The sequence below is a fragment of the Scomber japonicus genome, chromosome 14, assembly GCF_027409825.1.
Source record: "Scomber japonicus isolate fScoJap1 chromosome 14, fScoJap1.pri, whole genome shotgun sequence".
Classification (NCBI taxonomy): domain Eukaryota; kingdom Metazoa; phylum Chordata; class Actinopteri; order Scombriformes; family Scombridae; genus Scomber; species Scomber japonicus.
In genome coordinates this window covers 31,676,545-31,699,044 of record NC_070591.1, presented here as the reverse complement: position 1 = coordinate 31,699,044, position 22,500 = coordinate 31,676,545, and the positions used below count along the sequence as shown (strand labels likewise).

Sequence of the window (22,500 nt, the reverse complement as noted above, 5' to 3'; positions counted from 1 at the left end):
GAGGGGTGTGGCGATGACATCATCGAAACGCAGGTATGCGTCTTCACCATCCAAACGAACACTCAAGGGCTGCGTTTGCGAATGTTTTCACCCTGGGACCAAGTTTCAGAAAGCTTCGTTTCCAGGCAATATGTTTACAGTATTCGTTTGGACGATCGGCCAAAACGATGCAAAACATCTGCGTTTAAACCAAAAAGCGTCTCCGTGTGGATGGCCCCTAAATATCTTATATATTGATATATACTGACTTATATTATGAATATTATGAATTATGCAACAGGTTAAACAGCTAAATCAACTTCCAGACAAGAGATATTATTGGCTGCTGGAGGAGGTTTTACTAATCAGTAGCTACAGTTTGTGATTCCATAAATGCTACAACTCATTGAAGAAGACTCGTTTTAGAGTCTAAAAACAAATATTCTTAGTCATAGTTTACATTGATAATTCTAAAGTACTCATGGTGAAGAATCCCTTTCTTAATATGTCAATATTCACTCATTTGAAATGGATTCTCTTTGTGTTAATGCCTTACACACACACACACACACACACACACACACACACACACACAGTCTACCCTCAATTCCAATACCTTCAGTCACCTCTTCCTCCCACACACACCTGTCAGCCCACACACACACACCTTGCAGCAGCAGCTACCAGCATCAGTCTCAACCCTGTGCATTAGTACAACCGCATGTCCCTTTGATTCGACATCCATGTGAGCCAAGACATCGTAAACAAGACACTGTTACACCTGCAGCGCCAAACATCAGCTAGCAAAACAGCTGCTACCACAGTGAGATTACAGAAAAGAAAACCGCATGCTTCCAGGAAGCATTCCAGCACTCAATTCCTATCTTAGTGGAAAATAGTGGTGTGTCTGTGTGAGATGCTTACAGGTTGAAGAACAGACTGAAGAGACAATGCTTGTTGCCTTCACTGGCTAGACTACTGCAGGGATTAATCAGATACTCAAATGTAACTAATTAACTAACATTGATTGTGTTATATTCTCTCTCTGTATGCTGGTGTGTGCTGTTTATACTCATCCAAAGATTTTCTTTGAGTAAGAAACACCACTCTCTGTCATGGAAGAGTACTGTGTCTTTCCGTTGTTTGTTGAAAAAATACCAGTGTGACTTTGGCTCACTGGCTTTTATCAGAGCTTTTATCTTAAATGTCCTGATCAAGTTTATTTGGCCCTAATCCTGATCTGAGTCCATTCATGTTGGCTATGAGTTTGAGCTGCCCAGTACCCAAGGATAGCCAGTCCAGTGTGTAAATTGAGTGACTGCATTAATACAAAATAATTTAAGTTGTCTCTTCTTCAGATTAGCCAGAAGGTCTACAACAACAGACAGTTAATTATTTTGTCAAAGGGTTTTTTTCCAAGGGCCAATTGAGATAATCCAGAAATTGCTAATGCTTTGCACAAACTCATCTTTTAAAATACTATGTAGACTACCAATACAGACTGATGGTTTAATTCACAGAAAAGAATAAACATTTAAATTCACATCACTATATTGGTCCAAAAAATAACAATTGTATATTTTCCTCAATTAATAATTTCACTTTTTTTGTTGACACTTATGAGTACAAGTTGAAAAAGATGCATGGTAATACATAAAAATGATGGGATTCTCATAAAGCCCTGACTACCATTCAGCCTTTGTGGCTTTTATTGTAATTAAATGTAACACTTTCTCTTTTTTTGCATCTCAGTGGCACAAAGAGTTCTTATGATCAGTCATATAAAGAGGGATCATCAGAGCAGCACCCCGACTTTTCACATTGTCTTTGCTCATAGACATCAAAGAGAAAGGATTCCTGACCATCACTCCCAACTCCCAAGATGCCCCTCTGTTTCTTCAGAAAGGGAGCCCTGCTTTTTTTTACAATCAAATGGCCAGGCTAGGATTCCTGGCATTCCTGACACTGAAAAGAGTGGGGTTAAATGTCTGCGTCGGGGAGCACACTCTGTTATACAAATTGCAGCGTTATTGTCTTTGTAGCGCACACGTGTGTGTGACATTTTGAAGGTGGTCATTGTTGATGGGTCCCAGCAGCCAGGACCCTTCTCTCCACTGTCTGCCAGGAAAGCTCACATTCCTGCAGCACTGAGCTCAGAGGTGCAGGGTAAATTGGGTGGACATGCAGCAGGTTGCGTGGCTCCCCTCTGTTTGTTTTAGGGAGTCAAAACCTCAGCAGGGCTCCTTTTCTCTACCTGTCTGACAGCTTTTGACGAGAGGGCCTGTTTCCCAGTGCGTCCCCAGGCTCCTGTTTAGAGCTCAGACTTAACTTTACAAAAGCCTCCGACCACTTCTGTCACAAAAAACACACACACTGCTTTTCTTTAGCAGTCCCCACACTAAAGGATAATGCCCTCAGCTTCTTCTTTTTTTTTTCAATGTTCATTAATGATTCCTTTCAAAACATGTGTGTGTGTGTGGCCCCTAAAGCCAACATGACTCCTGCAGTGAGACCAGACAGGCTTAAATCAGGACTTAGACCCTATGTGTCACACAGCCAGTAGCCCCTTCATGACAATCACTAAGTCTGTGCCCCCCCAGGGCCACCGTCTACCCATCTCACAAAGTAGCTGCCATACTGCAGCTCCCACCGCTTCTTTCTCAAGCAGCAATTATTTATCTCAAAAACTGTTGATTCCCAGTTCAATCTTTGTCATTTTAATGAACAGATTTAAAGGTTGAATATTGCCAGGGTTATGGTGAGGAGTAGTTTGGGCCACCTAGCATTTCTATTATTACATTAATTAATTTAAAATGAAACAAGTCACACAATGTCTGTCCACAGAGACAGGTTGAGAAACATCATCAGGCAGGTTGTTCAGTTTATTCAGATGATGTGAACCACTATATTTGGACGTTGGCACACTTTAAATGTCACTAAATATCTCTAATTCTTTCCCACCTGGACTGATACAACTAGAGTACCTCCTCACCTGGAGCCTCTGTCTCTGATACCATACATGTCCACAAAGCTTCAACCTCCCAACGTTTTCCCACATCTGTCTGTTCACAACTCTGGTTCCCGCTGCAGTTTGCAACCAGTTGAAGACTCTTGTACTAGCCTGAAGAAAGGTAAAGGGAACTACTTCGTCCTACCAAGTCATGCTCTGGCCTACCTGCAGCCTGTTGCTCCCCTGCTTCTGCACAACTGGGCTGCTCGTCATTTCCTTGACCATGTGGTCTCTGCTCTGATGAACTCCTTACTGAAGTCACTGAGCATCTTCCACCACGCACTGAAAACCCCCCTAAACTTTTGAGCTAAATGCTTTCATTGTGAAAAACATTGTATCATGTCTAATTTCCTAGAACAGCCAAAAACACTTTTAATACATAGTACATGTACAACATTCAAATTCAAAAATTCAACATTACTTTATTTATCCCTGAAATTCAATTAGTCTGTTAGCTCTTCACTAACTTATTGAAGAATTAGACAGCCTGATGGCTGTAGGAACGAAGGATCTTTTAAATCTCTCCGTCCTGCAACAGAGAGAGGAACCGCTGTGTTTTTTTTGGTCCATAAAGGTGTTGTGTAGCAGATGATTTGGGTAATTCAAGATGGCCTGGAACATCTTCACACTGCATTCTCCACCACCTCCTCCAGTGTGTCCGACCTGGCTCCAATCACAGAGCCAGTTCTTTTGACTAGTTTGTCCAGCTGCCTTGCATCTTTGTGTCTGATGCTGCCTCCCCAGCAGACTGCAGCATAAAACAACACACTGATAAAACATCTGCAGCATCTTACTACAGATGTCAAAAGATCTGAGCTTGCTGAATAATAATAATAATAATAATAACAACTTTATTTTGTTATAGCGCCTTTCATGAAACCCAAGGTCGCTTCACAATAACAAGAAACACAGACAAAAACACACATTTAGACGGCAAAATCCTGCAGGAACAAGTGCCTTTTCAACATTGATTTAAAAGAGTCCAGTGTTGGTGCTTGGCGAATGTTAGGAGGGAGCGAGTTCCACAGTGTAGGAGCTACCACATTGAAGGCCCTACTCCCAAAGGTTTGCCTTCTGGTGTGGGGGATGGACAGGAGGCCCGAGTCGGCGGAGTGCAGGTCCCGTGAAGGGTGGTAAAGGCTGAAGAAAAAGAGGCCCCTCTGCCCCACCTAGATACTTATAACTTGGCACCACCTCGATGTCCACCACACAAGTATTCACTGGCTTCAACCTGTGGAAATCTATGATCATGTTAAATGCTAAATATATGTAATAATCATTTTAGCTTTATTCATGATTACATTAGGTTTCCAACCTACGCAGTTATTTGACTTTTTGGATTTCTTATCTGACTACAGTGATAGCAGTATTATTATTATTGATAGAAATGATATAAATATGAAAATAAGACTGATGTAATAACAGAATGATCCTTTAATGGAATGTCAGGGATGAAAGTTACTGGACCTTGAGCATAAGTTTGATCAACTGAGGTGACAGAGGAGACAACCAGCCAATCCATGTTGACCACAGTGTGGGTTGCAGTGGCAGAGTGGTGATGTTTGTTGATGCATGATTTACTAAAGGTCTGCGTGTATAAAAACGTGTGCAAACCTGACATCACCCGCAAAGACATGTGCAAGCTGATAATAATATGTGTTGTTTGTCATAATAAATGTAATACATTTTAACCCTAGTGTGTAAATCCAGGGAGGAGAAAATGTAAATATGTTATTTAGCACACTCATTGTGATTTACTAAACCTGAAGGAAATTTTGGTGACGTTAACTGCTTATATAAATAATACGTTTAAAGGACAGGTATTAACCTGCTGAGCACTGCGCTCAGATGACTTCTGTTACTGTGGAGACGAGGAGACAGAGACACAATGACAGAATACACAGAGAACAGATATTTTCTACCCGTGTTAATATTGTTGGAGTGGAATATTTTTGGTTTTACTAACAACATTGATTTTGTCACAATTAATCTCCCATATAACCTTTTTTTTCTAGTAATATGTTTTTGCTATAATTCAGTATATTCGTTAACCTCTTCCACTAGAACCTATAATTCCATGAGATCAGATTTTATTTTGTGCTTGCAGCTTTCTGCTCGTCCAAACTCACCATTAAGACACACAAAACCTCATTTAAATACTGCTGTCTGCACCTGCTGTCATTTACACAGTTATTCTTAATAGATCACCTGCAAAACCCAGGCTAGCTAAACAGGCTATCTGTTGCACTTCACGTGCAATTTAGAATCCTTTATTTGGGATCTTAGTAAATCAGGCCCTTAATGTCTATAGTACATACTAAAACAATTAGTATCTTGTCATTTTTGTCAATATCAGATGTCTCCATTGGTATTTAGTTTTCATGTGTCTTTACTCATAATGAATCTGATTTCTTGGCTTTTCCATTGTGTCTGAGATTTAGTTTGATAGCAGTTTGAGTGGTGTTCCAAGTCATTCATGCCTTTCCTTTCCTCTCCTTTCCTCTCCTCTCCTTTCCTCTCCTCTCCTCTCCTCTCCTCTCCTTCTCTCTCCTTTCCTTTCCTTTCCTTTCCTCTCCTCTCCTCTCCTCTCCTCTCCTCTCCTCTCCTCCTCTCTCCTCTCCTCTCCTCTCCTCTCCTCTCCTCTCCTCTCCTCTCCTCTCCTCCTCTCTCCTCTCCTCTCCTCCTCTCTCCTCTCCTCTCCTCTCCTCCTTCTTTCTTGTCTATCATTGATCTTTGAACCTCTCACATGTGGTGAAGTTTTGCAGTAGACCATGCTCAGTATCTGTTGCTCTAATGTTGATCTGCAGGCTGATCTCAGTGTCAGTCAACTTCTAATAAAATGTCCACTCTATACCCATAATACACTTTAAAAACACAAACATATTTCTTGTTCCATGTTCATTGTTTTTCGTAATGATTTAAACGTATACAATATCAACAGTTATACCTTGCAACAAGTGGTGTAATGGTATGTTTTCATTCCAAGCCATTCAGTCCCTTATGCCACTTTCTTCTGTCACTGAAAACAAGGAAATGTGCTGAACCATTTGTATCCCAATGAGCAGAATGCATCTATTGCTCAGACTGAGCTGGTTGTGATGTTCCTTAACACATACATCACTCAGACATCCAGGAATAATCCACAGCTCAGCACCAGTCACAAGACCTCCCAGAACATTTTATATTTCTCTACTTGTCCACAATTCAGATCCATACCAACAATCAATTGATCCAAGTATACCTCTTATATGTATATGTCTTATTCCTCTGTGTCATATTTGTCCAAAAACACATCAATGAGCCACACTGTTGCCCTGGGTGACATGTTCCTTCATCCCCATCAACACAGACATTGTACTTATTTTCAACCCAGTCACACACACACACATATATGCTTTCTTATTCTTATTCGTCTCTGTTGAACTGAAAGGTCACTCACCCATAACCCCAAAACCAAGATGCGTACTGGTACATAATGTGTAGGTGTGTACATCATAATCCACAGGCATCATATAAACTTACATTTCCACTGATGTAGGGACTGATGACATTGACCCATGTGTGATTTGTCCAGCTTACAGCCTGTGATGGTGTGCTAACCTGAGTACATCACTAACCCTTTGAGCACAGACTGTGTGCGATGGTTATGACTCATTCAGTCAGCTATGTTTTAGAGCCTTCCATGTGACACTTTCCAGTCAGGCATGCTGGAGGCCAGACTCAGGTATTTAACATTATGGACCCAGACAAGCAATAGAAAGGATGGTCAGATCAGAACATTGGGCCGCTGCTCACTAACAGATACAGTCATTTTGACAGATTATATGCTTATACCTCCATCCTATAATCACATGCGGCCCCATAAAAGCCAGTGACCTACCAATTTGAGGATCCCTGCTGTTTTGCACTGTGCACTGGTTCATCGCATGGTGCTATTACTGGCTTTAAGATCCCTGCACAGATGTCAGATCCATTTTATGGAAACTTGGCTCTTATTTTCTACTCACATTCAAGTGTTTGTGACAGTTTCTGACAGTTTATCTCACAAAGCCTAAGACTGTAATCATCTTGTTTGAAGGATTTTAGTGAGTAGGGTTATGAATTGAGGATCTCACTTTAGTTAGAGTGGTAGTACTGTGCTGTGGTAGAGACATCATTATTTAGTTATGAATGAACAGGCTCGTATCCTTTTTGGATTGAATGAGTTTCTTTTTGTGCAGCATGTGCTAAGCTCTCTGGTTTTAGTGGTAAGGGGAAAATGAGGGGTCACTACCCCACACAGACACAAACTCAGCCTCATCATGGACTCCCCATTGGCCAAGGATTAGTCATGAGACCCTGGCAATGAGAAAGCTCTCACCCAATAAGGTGCCCTGTGGAGTAAGCCCTGGTCCAATAAGAAGGCCCCCTGGGGTAAGGCTGGGAGATTACCAGCCCAAACCTGTGGATTGAGCCCCAGGGCGAGGGAGGGGGGCACAAGTCTAAGCATAGGGCTGCTCGGTCGCCAAGGCCAGCGGCCTCCTTTAAATGGTTGCTACGGGGCAGGTATCAAACGTGCAAGAGTCGCACACAGTCACGGTCATGGAGGGTATTAAATGGCAACAAAGAGACAGTTATTCTGCAATAATTCGCCCTGCTGAGTGCAGGTTATTCTCCAATAATCAAGAGGCGAAGAGCAAGCAGGACAGAGCTGTGATCACAAGAGCATGGTGCTGCATGGAGCTGGATTCTCTCTCTCTCTCTCTCTCTCTCTCTCTCTCTCTCACTCCCTCTCACTCACTCTCTCTCCCTCTCTCTCTCCCTCTCCTTCTCACTCACTCTCTCTCACTCTCTCTCTCTCTCTCCCTCCCTCTCTCTCTCTCTCCCTCTCTCTCACCCTCTCTCTCCCTCTCCCTCTCTCTCCCTCTCCCTCTCTCTCCCTCTCCCTCTCTCTCCCTCTCTCTCTCTCTCTGCCTCCCTCCCTCTCTTTCCTTCTCTCTCTCTTTCCCTCTCTCTCTCTCTCTCTCCCTCTCCCTCTCCCTCTCTCTCTCTCTCTCTCTCTCTCTCTCTCTCTCTCTCTCTCTCTCTCTCTCTCTCTCTCTCTCTCTCTCTCTCTCTCTCTCTCTCTCTCTGCCTCCCTCTCTCTCTGTCCCCCCCTCTCTCTCTCCCTCTCTCTCTCAATCTAATTCAATTCAATTCAGCTTTATTGGCATGACTGTCACAAAGACTATGTTGCCAAAGCATAAAGATACAATGAAACAAAACAATAAACATCAGAGTTATAAAGAATTACAAAGTACATCTATAGAATGAAAAACAGAAAATAAATAAATAGAAAAGGAGTGTGTGTGTGTGTGTGGTGTGTGTGTGTGTGTGTGTGTGTGTGTGTGTGTGTGTGTGTGTGTGTGTGTGTGTGTGTGTGTGTGTGTGTGTGTGTGTGTGTGTGTGTGTGTGTGTGTAAAATAATAAACAATAATAAGTGATCATGAGACATGAAAGAACCAATCCTCCTATATGGAAGTGATTTTCAATTTTTTCAATTTAACGTGTCAAACTTTCTGATCTTTTTAACTATTTCCCCGAAGTGAGAGTTTCTTAACGAAGAATATTTCTCACAGTAGAGGAGGAAGTGCATCTCTGTCTCTATCTCTCCTGTGGAGCAGTGAGCACAGATACGCTCCTCTCTGGGCAGCCATGTCTGTCTGTGTCTTCCTTTCTATTGCTAGTTGGTGATCACTGAGCCTGTATTTGGTCTGGATCCGTCTGTGCTTCGTGTCTCTGACAGAGAGGAGATATTCAGCCAATTTATATTCTCTGTTCAGAGTTAAATAACAATTTAGTCTATTTTGAGTTTTTGTTTCATTTTCCCAATGTTCTAAATATAGATCTTTTGATTGATTGATAATGCGTTTTATTGTGTTGTGTTGTTTTGGAGCTGTGCTGATGGGAGCCTGATTAGTTAGGTTCATCATCAGCTGAGTGAGGGGGGGCTGTTTTCAGGGTTCAGCTCTTGGGTTTTTAGAGTTTTAAATGGAAGTGTGTCTTTTGGACTTGTATTTAAAAGTGTCCAGAATGTCATTGCCCGTTTCTGTATGTTAAGCAGTAATGGGAAACGTTCTTGTTATTTGGGGTTTTCCTCTGAACATTTTGAATTCTTTGACAGAATTCAGTGTGGACGGCCTCTATTGGGTGTTTATCCCATGAGTGGACCCCAGACCTCACTTCCGTACAAAGCTATTGGCAAAATTACATTATCAAATATTTTTGTCCACACAGATCCCTCTGTAGTTATTAGGGTCTAATTTATTTCCATTTTTATAGATTGGGGTGATCAGCCCCTGGTTCCAGACGTCAGGGAAGCAGCCAGTGGTCAGAACCATGTTGAACAGTTTAACAACTGCAGTTTGTAATTCAGGGGTAATGTTCTTCAGCATTTCATTTTTAATACAATCTGTACCACAAGCTTTTTTTGATTTGAAGAGTTTTCAGTTTGTCTGTTAACTCTCTCTCTCTCTCTCCTTCTCTCTCTCTCTCACTCCCTCTCTCTTCCTCTCTCTCTCTCCCTCCCACCCCCCTCTCTCTCTCTCTCTGCCTCCCTCCCTCTCTCTCTCTCTCTCTCTCTCTCCCTCCCTCTCTCTCTCTCTCTCTCTCCTCCTTCTCTCTCTCTCTCTCTCTCTCTCGCACTCTCTCTGCCTCCCTCTCTCTCCCCCTCTCTCCACCTCCCTCTCTCTCTCTCTCTCTCTCTCTCTCTCTCTCTCTCTCTCTCTCTCTCTCTCTCTCATACACACTTTACTTCTCTCTCTCTCACTCACACATTCACTGTGTACACTAATCCAGACTGTGGAAACAAACAGGCACTTTGTCAGTCCAAGTAAAGTTTTGTTAAAGAAAATACAACCTTAACTTTTGGATTTTGGAAAAGAACATGACAAATGTTAATAATAGTCATGATAGTAAATGAGCTAATTATGTATGATATCTGACCATAGAAATGTAACTCAGCAGATATGATAGCATTTCTATATTCCAGTTGTATATAACATTGCCATTCACTGCTCAGGTCACCATGACTTCAGTATATCTTCAGGATGTCAAATAGTTCTTTGTTGACATCCAGTTAGGCTGAATATCATTGTGAGTCAACAATTACAATACAAGACAAACTGTAGATTATATATTAAATAGATACTGATTTATTTGTCTGAATATTGATTAATTCCTCATTAATCACATATTTAAATTTGTAAGTATTTTACTATTTTAAAGTCCATTTATTAATATAATGTTGTCATGTCTTGTTCTTTGATTCTCCACATGTCACATGTGATTAATTCACACATAGGCCCAGAGAGTTCTTTCATATTTTTGTCTTCCTCCATCTTTCTCCACCAGGCTGGAGTGTGTGTGCAGTCTGGGCTCAGAGTTTCGTCGGGGGGCTGGTGTATTGGACATGGTGTTTGAGTCGCCTGTCCAGCTCTTCACCTGTGGCTATGATACCTTCATTCGTCTGTGGGACCTCCGCCTCAGCCCACGGTAAACATCCACATCTGTCTCTTGTCAGGTTTGATTTCCTCAATGTTCAGAAACTCACATGACATTTTGTCAGTATGCAGCAATAAAAGCTGAAGGGATAACCCAGCACAGTGAGTGAAGGATCAAATAGTTAAATAGTGACACCTACAGTACATCACTCCTTTACTAATGATACCTCAGTCCACTGATGACACTGACACTGGTCCTTGGGGGGATTTACATCCTACAGTTCAAACGTATAAATGGCTATAGGCTGAATCCAGGATTCATAGACAGAATATGTCAACACTGTGACACTGATCATTTGTCACTTTGATCTTGACTAAATGGAGGAATTTCCTTCAATTTATACGATATTGATACGATTATATATTATTATTTCTCATATTTAAGGTTGAGCCAATGTGACATTTTCCAAACTGGTTTGATAGTAAGCTAAACCGGAATGATCCGGTAATAGCAGATCTGGTATGGAACGTAATGAAGGCCATGAAAGAGAGTGTGGCAGCACCACAGTCAGGACAACTGAGTGACACATCGTGTTTTTAGTTCTTTCAACAACCATTCTGCTTCACTTATCTTCTTGTGTTGAGGTGATGTGTGTGTGGCTACACACAGCATGACTATGTTATGCTAACCATACTAGCCATGCTAACTAGATGCTGGTAAAATGGTCCATCTCATCCCCTTGTATCTGTCCATTTTCAAAACACTGGTAGCTGTAAGTAGCCCAGCCAGGTTTATTCAGGTTATTGGTGAGATCTGCACCATGAACCCAGGTCAGCCTACCTCCAGCTGGATGGACAGCAGCAGCCATGTCAGTGTTGGAGCATCCTTTTGAGATATTTATGCATTTATGCACCTTCTCACATCACCCACACAATGGGCCTGATTTACTAAGATCCCAAATAAAGGTACTAAATAGCGTGCACAGTACAATAGATTGCGTGTTTAGTTTGCATGCTTTTTTGCAGGTGATCTACTAAGAATAACTGAGTAAATGAAATCAGGTGCAACAGGGTGCAGACAGCAGTATTTAAATGAGGGTTTTGTGTCTTAATGGAGAGTTTGGACGAGCAGAAAGCTGCAAGAACAAAATGAAATGTGATCAGGTTCTAGTGGAACGCATTTATTAATTCAGCTGTAGTAGATATTAGATAGAGCGATCAGTGCGCTTGCACAAACCCCTGAAACTAGACCCTCAAGCCGAAGCCTCCATACTGTGGAAAATGCAACATTTTGAGTCTTTACAATGCCTGTTGATGACGTTTATGTCGATAAATGTACAATATATTGTCCAAAACATCATAAAGTAACTATAAACAAACTGTAGTTTGTCAGTTCTTATTACGAAGTGTTATCAATGTTTATCGTTGCTATGGTGGTTGCTAAGGACTCAACCCGGTGAAGTGTCACCGAGTAAAGTGTTTGGAATAGTTTACCACTAACAATAAGGGAATGTGATACATATGCCATATTCAAAACACATCTGAAGAACTGGCTCAAGAGTAATCAATCCTGCACTCACTGTTGAGCTGTAATGCATGCTCGTACACGTGTGTGTGTGTGTGTGTGTGTGTGTGTGTGTGTGTGTGTGTGTGTGTGTGTGTGTGCGTGTGTGTGTGCGTGTGACCTGCAAGGGGACAACAGATGCAAATTATCAGTTGTGCTAACTCTAGTACATTTACATGTGTATTTATTGACACCGATGTCCATTAATGTGCAATGTCCCTTTTAATTAAGTAAGTAAGTAAAAGGACAGTACAGTTTGATGAAATGTAGGCTATGAGAGGGACAAGTGCAAAGATTAGAAATATGTGAAATGTAAATTTCTGCTTGATAACCACATCTTTATCCCATTTACACTACCAGTCAAAAGTTTTAGAATACCCCAATTTTTCCAGTTTTTTATTGAAATTCAAGCAGTTCAAGTCCAATGAATAGCTTGAAATGGCACAAAAGTAAGTGGTGAACTGCCAGAGGTTAAAAAAAAGGTAAGGTTACCCAAAACTGAAAATTATACAAAAACACTTAAAATGTAGTCACAGAGAATTTGCGAAGCAAGTCAAGGTGTCAGTGAGTACAGTCTCCTTCACCATCAAAAAGCATTCAGAAACTGGGGGAAACTCTGAAAGGAAGAGGTCTGGCAGACCCAAAGCCACATCACAGTCAGAAGACAAGTTTCTGAGAGTCAACAGCTTGCGTGGTAGGCGGCTCACAGGACAACAGCTTCAACCACAGCTTCATAGCGGTCGTAGTAAGCAAGTCTCAATTTCAACTGTGAAGAGAAGACGTGCAGGTTTGACAGGTCGAGTTGCAGCAAGAAAGCCATTGCTAAGACGTCAGAATAAGAAGAAGAGGCTTGCCTGGGCCATGAAACATCACCAATGGACATGACTACTGAAGACTGGAAGAAGGGGTTATGCACTGAAGAATCAAAATTTAAAATATTCTGTTCAATATTCTGTTCATCACGCAGTTGCCGTCGAGTAGGCGAAAGGATGGTTCCTCGGTGTATGACATTAACTGTCAAATATGGCGGAGGAAGCATGATGGTCTAGGCCTGTTTTTCTGGATCCAGGGTCGGTTATCACGGCATTCTGCAGCGCCATGAAGTACCCTCTGGTATGCACATAGTTGGTCAGGGGTTCATCCTACAGCAAAATAATGACCCAAAACATAAGTCCAAGCTATTCCAGAAAAAGACGAAAACATTTTTTTGATTAAAAAAAAATGGAAAAATTGGGGTGTTCCAGAACTTTTGACCGGTAGTATACATGGAAATGGTTAAAGATTAAAGGCCCGAGACTGGGTGATGACAGTCGGCCTGGAAAAGCAGCTGAGAATACCACCATACATCACCCAGTCTGACTGGAGACCCGACATCATCTTGGTCTCTGAGGGCACAAAGCAACTTATTCTGCTGGAGCTAACAGTGCCCTGGGAGGAGACTATGGAAGCTCAAGAAAGGAAGAGGGCAAAGTACCAAGAGCTCGTAGAAGATTGTCGTAAGAACAGGTGGAGGACCAGGTGCATGCCAGTGGAGGTGGGCAGCAGGAGAGTCGCCAGCCACACCCTGAGCAGGGCCTATGGAGAACTGGGGATAACTGGTCCCAAAAGAAGAAGAGCCATAAGCAACAACGTGGAGGCTGCAGAAAAAGCTCCCAGGTGGCTGTGGCTGAAGAGGGGGTAACAGTGGGGACAGCAGAATGCCACTGGGACACTGGGATCAGGCCGGGGTCTGATCAACCTCGGTCAGGTCGCCTGAACGAGGGTGTCTGTTGTAAGACCCGAAACACTCAATGACTCCAGGAAACAACACTGATGACGTGTTCCACTTAGTGTGTCAATAGATGCTTTCTGTGATTTGCACTGTGTGAATATAGTAGATGTAGGTATGAAATCTGTAGGTTCATATGAACTTGTAACCCTAGGGTTAGGGTTAGGGTTACCCGCTGCTCCTTTGCATTGAGAGGAGCCAGATGATGTGGTTCAGGCATCTAGTTAGGATGCCTCCCGGGCGCCTCCCTGGTGAGGTGGACAAAGTGGCTGGGGAGAGGGAAGTCTGGGCTTCCCTGCTTAGGCTGCTGCCCCGACGACCCGACCCCGGATATCTGGCAGAAGACGGATGGACGGACGGAGGACAGTACAGTTTGATGAAATGACAAGTGCAAATATTAAAAGTATGTTAAATGTAAATTTCTGCTTGAAAACCACATCTATATCCCATTTATATGGAAATAGTTAAATATTTGATCTACATGGACACACCCTGAGTGTGTGATTCGATATTATTTAATGAACTATTATTCATATTATATTCATATTAAATATTCTCTGCCACATTGTCTTTGACATATAAATTTAAACGAGCAACCTCACAGTTTACAGTCAGAGGCTATGAAACATCAGAGATGCTGTTTAGAGTATGATCGGCCGTCAGTCGACAGTTGAAATTGAATGCAGCCAACAAACAACTAAACAGTAGTCGAACGTGCCCACAACTCACTGCTCCTCCTCGCTATCAAAACCCTACAATAAAGAAACAGCTATATAATTAACACTAATGGCCTTGACATTAACCTACGGTATTGTTGATTTATTAAGAACAATTTCATGTTTTTGTGTTTGGAAATGTCATTCAAAGAAAAACTGGCACGGAAGACAATAACCAACATTTTGGCGGTGAATCTTCCGGTCTGTCACCGGAATTATAAAATTAAAATACATTAATTAAAACTAAAATAAAATATCACTAAACGTTGAGGTCATTGCATATACATGATATGTTTTAAGAAAAAGTAAAGATGTTGCTTTACTCCAGATACTATGACAGTGACCCCTTCACCCAGTGACACTTCACCGGGTTGAGTCCTTAGCAACCACCATAGCAACGATAAACACTGATAACATTTCGTAATAAGAACTGACAACCTGGACTTAGCGCTTCAAGATGGCGACATAGGTAGAAAGCTCTCCCGATCAATTTAATAGAAAAACCCACCAAACTACGAATATTGCTATCACAAGAAACTAATATGACTTAGAATGAGTGGGACAAGATGCAAAAAAAAGACACGGGGAAATAAAAATCAGGAAAACAAAATGCAAGACGAAGAGAAGGGGAAAGAAACAACGAACAACAACACAGCTAACGTTAGCATGGAGGAATCCGGCAGTGAAGAGGAGAGCCTCACAACGACCAAAGCCATTCAAAACTTGAGCAAAGACATTCAAAACATGTATAGAGAATTCAAGCGAGATCTAATGGACTTCAAAGACGACATCAAGCAGGAGTTTAATAACTTCAGAGCGGAGACAAATCAAAAGATAAAGAGTGTTGCCAGCGATGTCTGCAACCACGGTATAAGGCTAACTGAAGCGGAGCAACAAGTGGAAGAAACGGAGACTGCTAACACTGAGCTGAGGGATGCTTTGTTCGATTCACTGAAACAGCAAAAACTGCTTCAAGACAAAGTAACGGACCTGGAAGGAAGATCACGCAAGGAGGGCACTGAAGGAAGCTCGATGCTAACATTTATTGATAACTTTCTGAAGACGGAGCTAGCGCTGGATAGCACAGCTGATTTACAAATCCAACGAGCCCACCGGTCTATTGGCCCAAAGCCTCAGGATGAAGCAGTTTCCAGGTCTGTCCTAGTCAACTTTCAGAGGTATGACACCAAGGACAAAATACTGAAGACAGCTTGGTCAAAGAAAATCACTTGTGTCGGGAAACCAGTCACATTTGCCCACGATTTCCTCACAGAAATTAACAACAGACTCCGGGAGTACAGGGATATAAAGAAGATACTTAAAGAAAAGCAGATTGGTTTTCAGACTCCCTACCCCGCCTGGATGAAAATCCACTGGGATAACGGACCGCGCCTCTACAACAACGCAGTACAAGTATGCAAGGACATGAGAAAGAGAGGCTTTCAGCTTGATCTGCCGCAAAAAACTATCACCAACTGGGAGTCCAAGGGCTCACCCAGGGCGCATGCTGGAGCAGAAAGGACGGAGATCGATCCACACGCATCCAGGAGAGGCTCAGAGATTTTCATCGGCAATAACGTAAACACCACATTAGAGCTCACGTGGCCTGTTATTATTATATATTATCAATATTATCAACAATTTTAATACACAACTCTGTTAATTTTGAATTAATTAGGGAGATTGGAGATAGTGAAGGCAGATATATATTGGTGCAAAGTAAAATAGAAAATCACCTGACCACACTCATTTCAGTTTACTTACCCCCACTAAGTGATCAAAACATTATAAAAAAGCTCCTTGAATCACAAGGCACACTAATCTGTGCAGGAGACTTTAACACATTAATGAAAATGCAATGCAAATTAGACACGTCTAACAGTAAGAGAAATATAACTTCTCAAACTAAAGTGCTGAAGAAAGGGCTGGACGAAGTGGGTTTACTTGATATTTGGAGGGATCTTCACCCGTTAGACAAAAGCTGCACCTTCTGCTCTGCTCCCCATGCAGTACATTCAGGGATAGACTATTTTTTTATTTTTCAAAATGATAGACATAGAATTCTGAATTGCGAAATCGGAACTAGAGATATTTCAGATCACTCGCCACTATATCTGAAATTATATCTAGACAGTAAACCGAAGAAAAACTACTAGGAGACTGAATACAAGTCTGCTTAATGACAAATCAGTCATAAAAGATGTGAAATCTGAAATTAAGACCTTTCTTGACCATAATGACAATGGAGAAGTGAACCCAAATATATTATTGGATACTTTAAAGGCAGTTGTCAGGGGTAAATTGATATCCCTCAGTACGGCAATCAAGAAGGCAAAATAAACTAAAACAGCTTGAGGACAGTTTAAAAGAACTGGAAAAGCAACACTGCAGAAACCAAGACCCCCAAACCCTGTTAAAAATTAAGGAAATTAAAAATCAGATGTCAGACATCTATAAAGAGGAACTTGAGAAAAAACACACATTTTTAAAACAGTCATACTACGAAGTGGGCCCTAAGGCTACAAAATTACTAGCAAAGAAAATACGCAAAAAGCAAATGTCCCAATCAATATACAAAATATCGGACTGTAAAACAGGACAAATATACCATAATTTAGAGGAAATCGATGCTGCTTTTCAATCATATTATAAGAACCTATATTCGCAGCCAGTGCTAGAAACTAAAGAAAATATAATAACCTAGACTCCTTAGATCTACCTACAATCACAGATCATCAAAATAAATGTTTGACATCACAGATTACAGAAAAAGAACTGGAAACAGCACTTAAAAATAATAGACACCAGGAAGCGATGGACTACCAGCTGAATGGTACAAAATATTTAGAGAACAGCTGAATCCAATACTTCTTAACTCTTTTAATTGGACATTAAAAGACAAGTCATCTCCACCTTCATGGAGTGAGGCGATCATTTCTTTTCTCCCCAAGGAAGGAAAGAATAAATTATTAAATAGTTCATCTAGGCCGATCTCAGTTCTAAACCAAGACTATAAACTATATGCATCAATAATGGCCCGAAGATTAGACTCATTTATGCCAGAATTAATTGATAGTGACCAAACTGGGTTTATCAGGGGGCGTCAAGCACATGATAATATCAGACACTCTCTTCATATAATACAGAACATTAGGAAAAATAAAATAAGTGCAGTGCTGGCAAGCCTAGATGCGGAGAAAGCTTTTGATTGTGTTAGTTGGGAATATTTATTTTTAGTTTTGAAAAGATTTGGTTTCAATGAAAAAGCTATTAACAATTTTAAAACATTATATACTGCCCCTACAGCAAGAATTAGGATAAACGGAAGCCTCACTGATCGCATAAATCTGGAAAGATCCACACGTCAGGGATGCCCTTTATCGCCAGCCGTTTTTGCGCTGTACTTGGAACCTTTGGCACAGGCAATAAGAGAAAACTGTAACATACAGGGAATTCTGATTGATAATACAGAACATAAAATAGCGATGTAAGCAGACGATGTCTTGCTTTACATTAATAACCCAGAAAAATGCCTTCCTATCATTTAAGATCTCCTTGATGTATTTGGCACATATTCGGGTTATAAACTCAACATACAGAAAACTCAAGTATTAACATTCAATTATATCCCCTCACCAGAGCTCAAACACAGAATACCAATTTATTGGTCTCAAAAAGTAACTAAATATCTGGGAATTTGGTTGACTTACTGTCCTAATGATTTGTAAAAAAAAAAAAACTACGAAACTGTAAACAGAAAAGATCTTAGTAACTGGACAGCCTTATTACTAAGCTTCAGTGCAATAATTGACCTTATAAAAATGTTTATTTTACCTAAACTATTATATCTATTTATGTCACTGCCTATTAAAATTCCATCTGGTGAATTTCATGAATGGGACAAGCAAATTTCACGTTTTATTTGGAGAGGGAAAAAACCAAGGATTAAATACAGTACATTGACTATTAATAAAGAAAGAGGTGGTATGTCTCTCCCTAATCTCAGGGATTATTACCATTCTGCCCAGTTAAAATATGTGGTTCTCTGGTGTGATAGTGGATATGAGGCAAAATGGAAGGACATGGAAAGAGAATGCAGGGGCACCCCTATACAAGCGATGATTGGTGATAACAAATTAATGATAACATTTCAAGAGCATTTGAGCCCATTTGTCTCTTTTACATTACACACCTGGTTTGGGGTTGTGAAGCAATTCAACTTGTGGAACCAAGTGAAAAAAATCAGATGGGTTGGACATGACACAGACTTTAAACTGAATGGTATGGACTCCAGGTTTAAGTACTGGACAAATATGGGTATTACTGCCTATTGTAATATAATGACAAAAAATACGCAACAAAGTTTTCAAGCACTGAAAGAAAAATATAACTTAGAAAATCAGGATTTTTTTAGATATTTACAAGTACGTCAATATTTTATGAAAGAAGTCCGGGAAAAGGAAACTGCAGAATCAAACGAAATAATAATAACGAAACCTGTAAATCTGTTATTTCAAGGCTTTTCCAAGGCATTGCAAAGAGCAGAGATAATACCACAACATACATCAAAGACAGATGGGAGAGAGAATTAAATGACAAAATAACCTGTGAACGATGGGATAATATGTGTGGTAATGCTATTTCCACTTCTTGTTCTATGTATTGGCGCAAATTCTGTTTTTTTGTGACACCTAAAATGAAAACATATTCAGTAACAATGGTTCACACATGCTGGAGGAAATGTGGAAATGACGAGGCAAACCACTATCACATCTTTTGGAGTTGCCCAGGACTACGGCCTTTTTGGGACGATGTTGTGAAAACCATACAACAGATACTGGGACAACAGATTCCTCTACCATTTACAACTCTTTTTTTAAGTGATTTACCTGACGGGATGGCAGAAAATGATAAATACCTTTTAAGAATAATGTCTGCAGCAGCAAAAAAAGCTATTAACCGTAAGTGGCTGCAGTCAGACCCACCCATTACCTCTAACTGGTTAGAGGTTATTAAATAAATTCACCAGATGGAGAGACTAACCTTCCTGCTCAGACTAAAAAGAGACCTGTACTACGCAAGATGGGAAAAATGGATGGCGTTCTTGACGAACGAGGAGGGTCATTCATGACCTCCCCCTCCTTTCTACTTTTGTTTTATTGTCTTGCTAATGCTCTGTTTGATGTGGTGTATAACCGCCAGATACTTCCCAAGGGACACATACTGTTTGAACTGAGTAGAACAAAAATGTTATTTGTTGATTGCCCTCAAGTGATCCAGTTGCCTGGCTATGTTATTTCTCATTTGAATGTACTGTGATATTGTCATGTTTGACTATTCCTGACATAAAAACTAATAAAAAATATAAGTATCAAATAAAAAGGTCTGACAACCTACAGTTTCTTTACAGTTACTATATGAGGCTTTGGACAATATATTGTACATTTATCGACAAAAATGTCATCAACAGGCATTGTAAAGACTCAAAATGTTGCATTGTTGTTGCAAAAAACGAATGAACACTGCGTATGCGCGACTCACATTGGCTGTTTGGTCGACTCAGATCGGGTAGCGACACTGTGCATGCGCGAACAACGGTTCGTGTATTAATACTTTCCCGGTTACATACAGATATACAAACTTGTGTTGAACTTCTATTGTTTCTATACTTTGTGCAGACTTGCATCCAACTGCTGACACGTCTTTGAAATACATCTATCCAACATATAACAGTAGTTTGTCCAAGTGGTTTACCGTAAGTAGCTGTCCAAGATGGCGGACGATGGCGGACGTTACTGCGCATGTCAGACTCAAATCGGGTAGCGACTCACATCGGGTAGCGACAGGGTCTAGTTTCAGGGGTTTGTGCAAGCGCACTGATCGCTCTATCTAATATCTACTACAGCTGAATTAATAAATGCATTGCATATAGATGACCTGTGTTAAGAAAAAGTAAAGATGTTGCTTTATTCCAGATATTAAAGCCAAAAGAGGAGACGCAAGTTACCGGCCATAACGATACCGGGTTGAGTCCTTAGCAACCCCCATAGGGGGTGGAGGGCTGGGGTTCTCTTCTGGGAGCCCATGACATCACTGGGAATGCCCCCTGATGTAAACGCTTGTTTCACAGCCTTATTATTATCATCATAGTGTGTATCTGAGCTGCAGATGCTGTAGACCATATATATATATATATATATATATATATATATATATGTGTATATATATATATATATATATATATATATATATATATATATATATATATATATATATATGTGTATATATATACGCTGTAGACAACTATGAGCAGAATATTGAGACATGAACGTTTATTTCTCTTTTTATTCCTCACAACAAGTTACGCCCGCTGAGGATGATGGGTAGGCTACTTCCACTAATGTCCAAAGCAGCAGAAACAAAACGTATTTCTCACAATCGAAAGTGAAATAATAAAAACTGATGGTCATAACATTCACCCAACATTTCGGTGAGTTATCCAGGACACTTATATATATTTTTAAAGTAATATATAATATTCGTGGATTACTGGATTTTAATCAATAGATTACATTTCAGGGCTATTTTAAGAACAGCCGTGAGAGTTGGTTGTTCAGGCGCACTGATCACTTGTGTCACTGCATGTATTTAGATTTGTATGATATCATACGAAAAATAGTGCACAACTTTTTGTACGATATCATACGAACAGAAGATGAGAACAGCCTGAACCTTTACTAAATCAGGCCCACTGTGTCATAAGTCACTGAGTGAAGATGTGATGGAGAAGTGTAGTAGTATTTCTGTTTAGAAACCCTACAAACTGCATGTAGTAGAAACAGCAGCAGCCTGGACAAGGACAGAAAATCACAAGTTTAATTCCTCCAACCATTCTGAAATCATGTAATGAAAAAGCAGTTCATGTACTGCAGACACTGAGCAGCTGACACTTAGAAGAGTCAGAGAGTAAATACATGTTAATGTGATAAGGGAAGATCTAGAAACACAAGATAAAAGGCATCATGTGTCAACAGTCTTCTTGTTAATTTATATAATCCATAAAGATAAATTGTATTTGTATACAAACTTTACACTTTGGATTTTGTCACCTCAACTCACTACCAGCCTCCCTTGGTTAGCTGCACTGTTTTAGTAGGAGACCATCATGGTCATGAAAGGAGAACCGTTTCAGAAATGAATATTTCTCACTACATCATATGCTGGTTGGTCAATCAGACACAAGCAGAATGAAACACTGAGTCATAACACTGTTAATTCATTGTCTATCATGTCTGTCATGCGTGTGACGGACTTTGAGGATTTTTTGGTCCTTCCATTGGTTTTTGACAATGTTCACATCTTGAACTTCACTATTTGCACGAGCCAAGACTAAAGACTTCTGATAATATTAAACCTGTTTGAATTTATCGGAACGTCAAGACAAGAAAAAGACTTGAGACAGTTCAGACTGAGTTTTATGACTCAACTCTAGGAACACTCATGATTTTTTGCAACACTGGAAATTTGTCTTAAACAGTGAAATCGTTGGAAAAGTCATTTTGTGTAAGACTGGTATTAGAAGTCTCATACTGTCAAATGCTGGTTCTGTCAGTTTGCATAAAATTGAACCAGACCAGATTAGCATAAGTGGAAACTGCAACTCTACTAATATCCTTTACTAATGAACCTGAATCCACAATGTATTCTGAGCCACCAGCTATCCTAGGTTAGCCTTGTTCAGACAGCTACATTTGATGCTACGATAAGATGGACAATAAAACCGTTAAGACTGATTACGAGACTAATGTCATTTTGTCTGTCACAGAATATGTCAGTGACAAGTCAGTCATATTCATATTTCAGCATATTCATACACAGTTTGTCTTTTGATCTTTTTTCTTGAAACCTTCACAGTTTCTTCTTGTCAGGATATACAAACTTCAGAAATAACATTTAGGCGCAGGTGTAAAATCATTCCATGCCTGCAGCACTCCCTGTTTTCT

General features: G+C 40.5%; 1 protein-coding gene across 1 annotated transcript in view; it reads left to right on the top strand.

The window, feature by feature from the left end:
- The window catches only part of fbxw4 (F-box and WD repeat domain containing 4), a 61,123-nt gene that overhangs the window by 35,588 nt on the left and 3,035 nt on the right, over positions 1–22,500 (top strand). Inside the window, exon 7 of the mRNA XM_053333099.1 lies at positions 10,361–10,501. Within this exon, the coding sequence (XP_053189074.1) occupies positions 10,361–10,501 (141 nt within the window). The remainder of the gene's footprint in view (positions 1–10,360; positions 10,502–22,500) is intronic.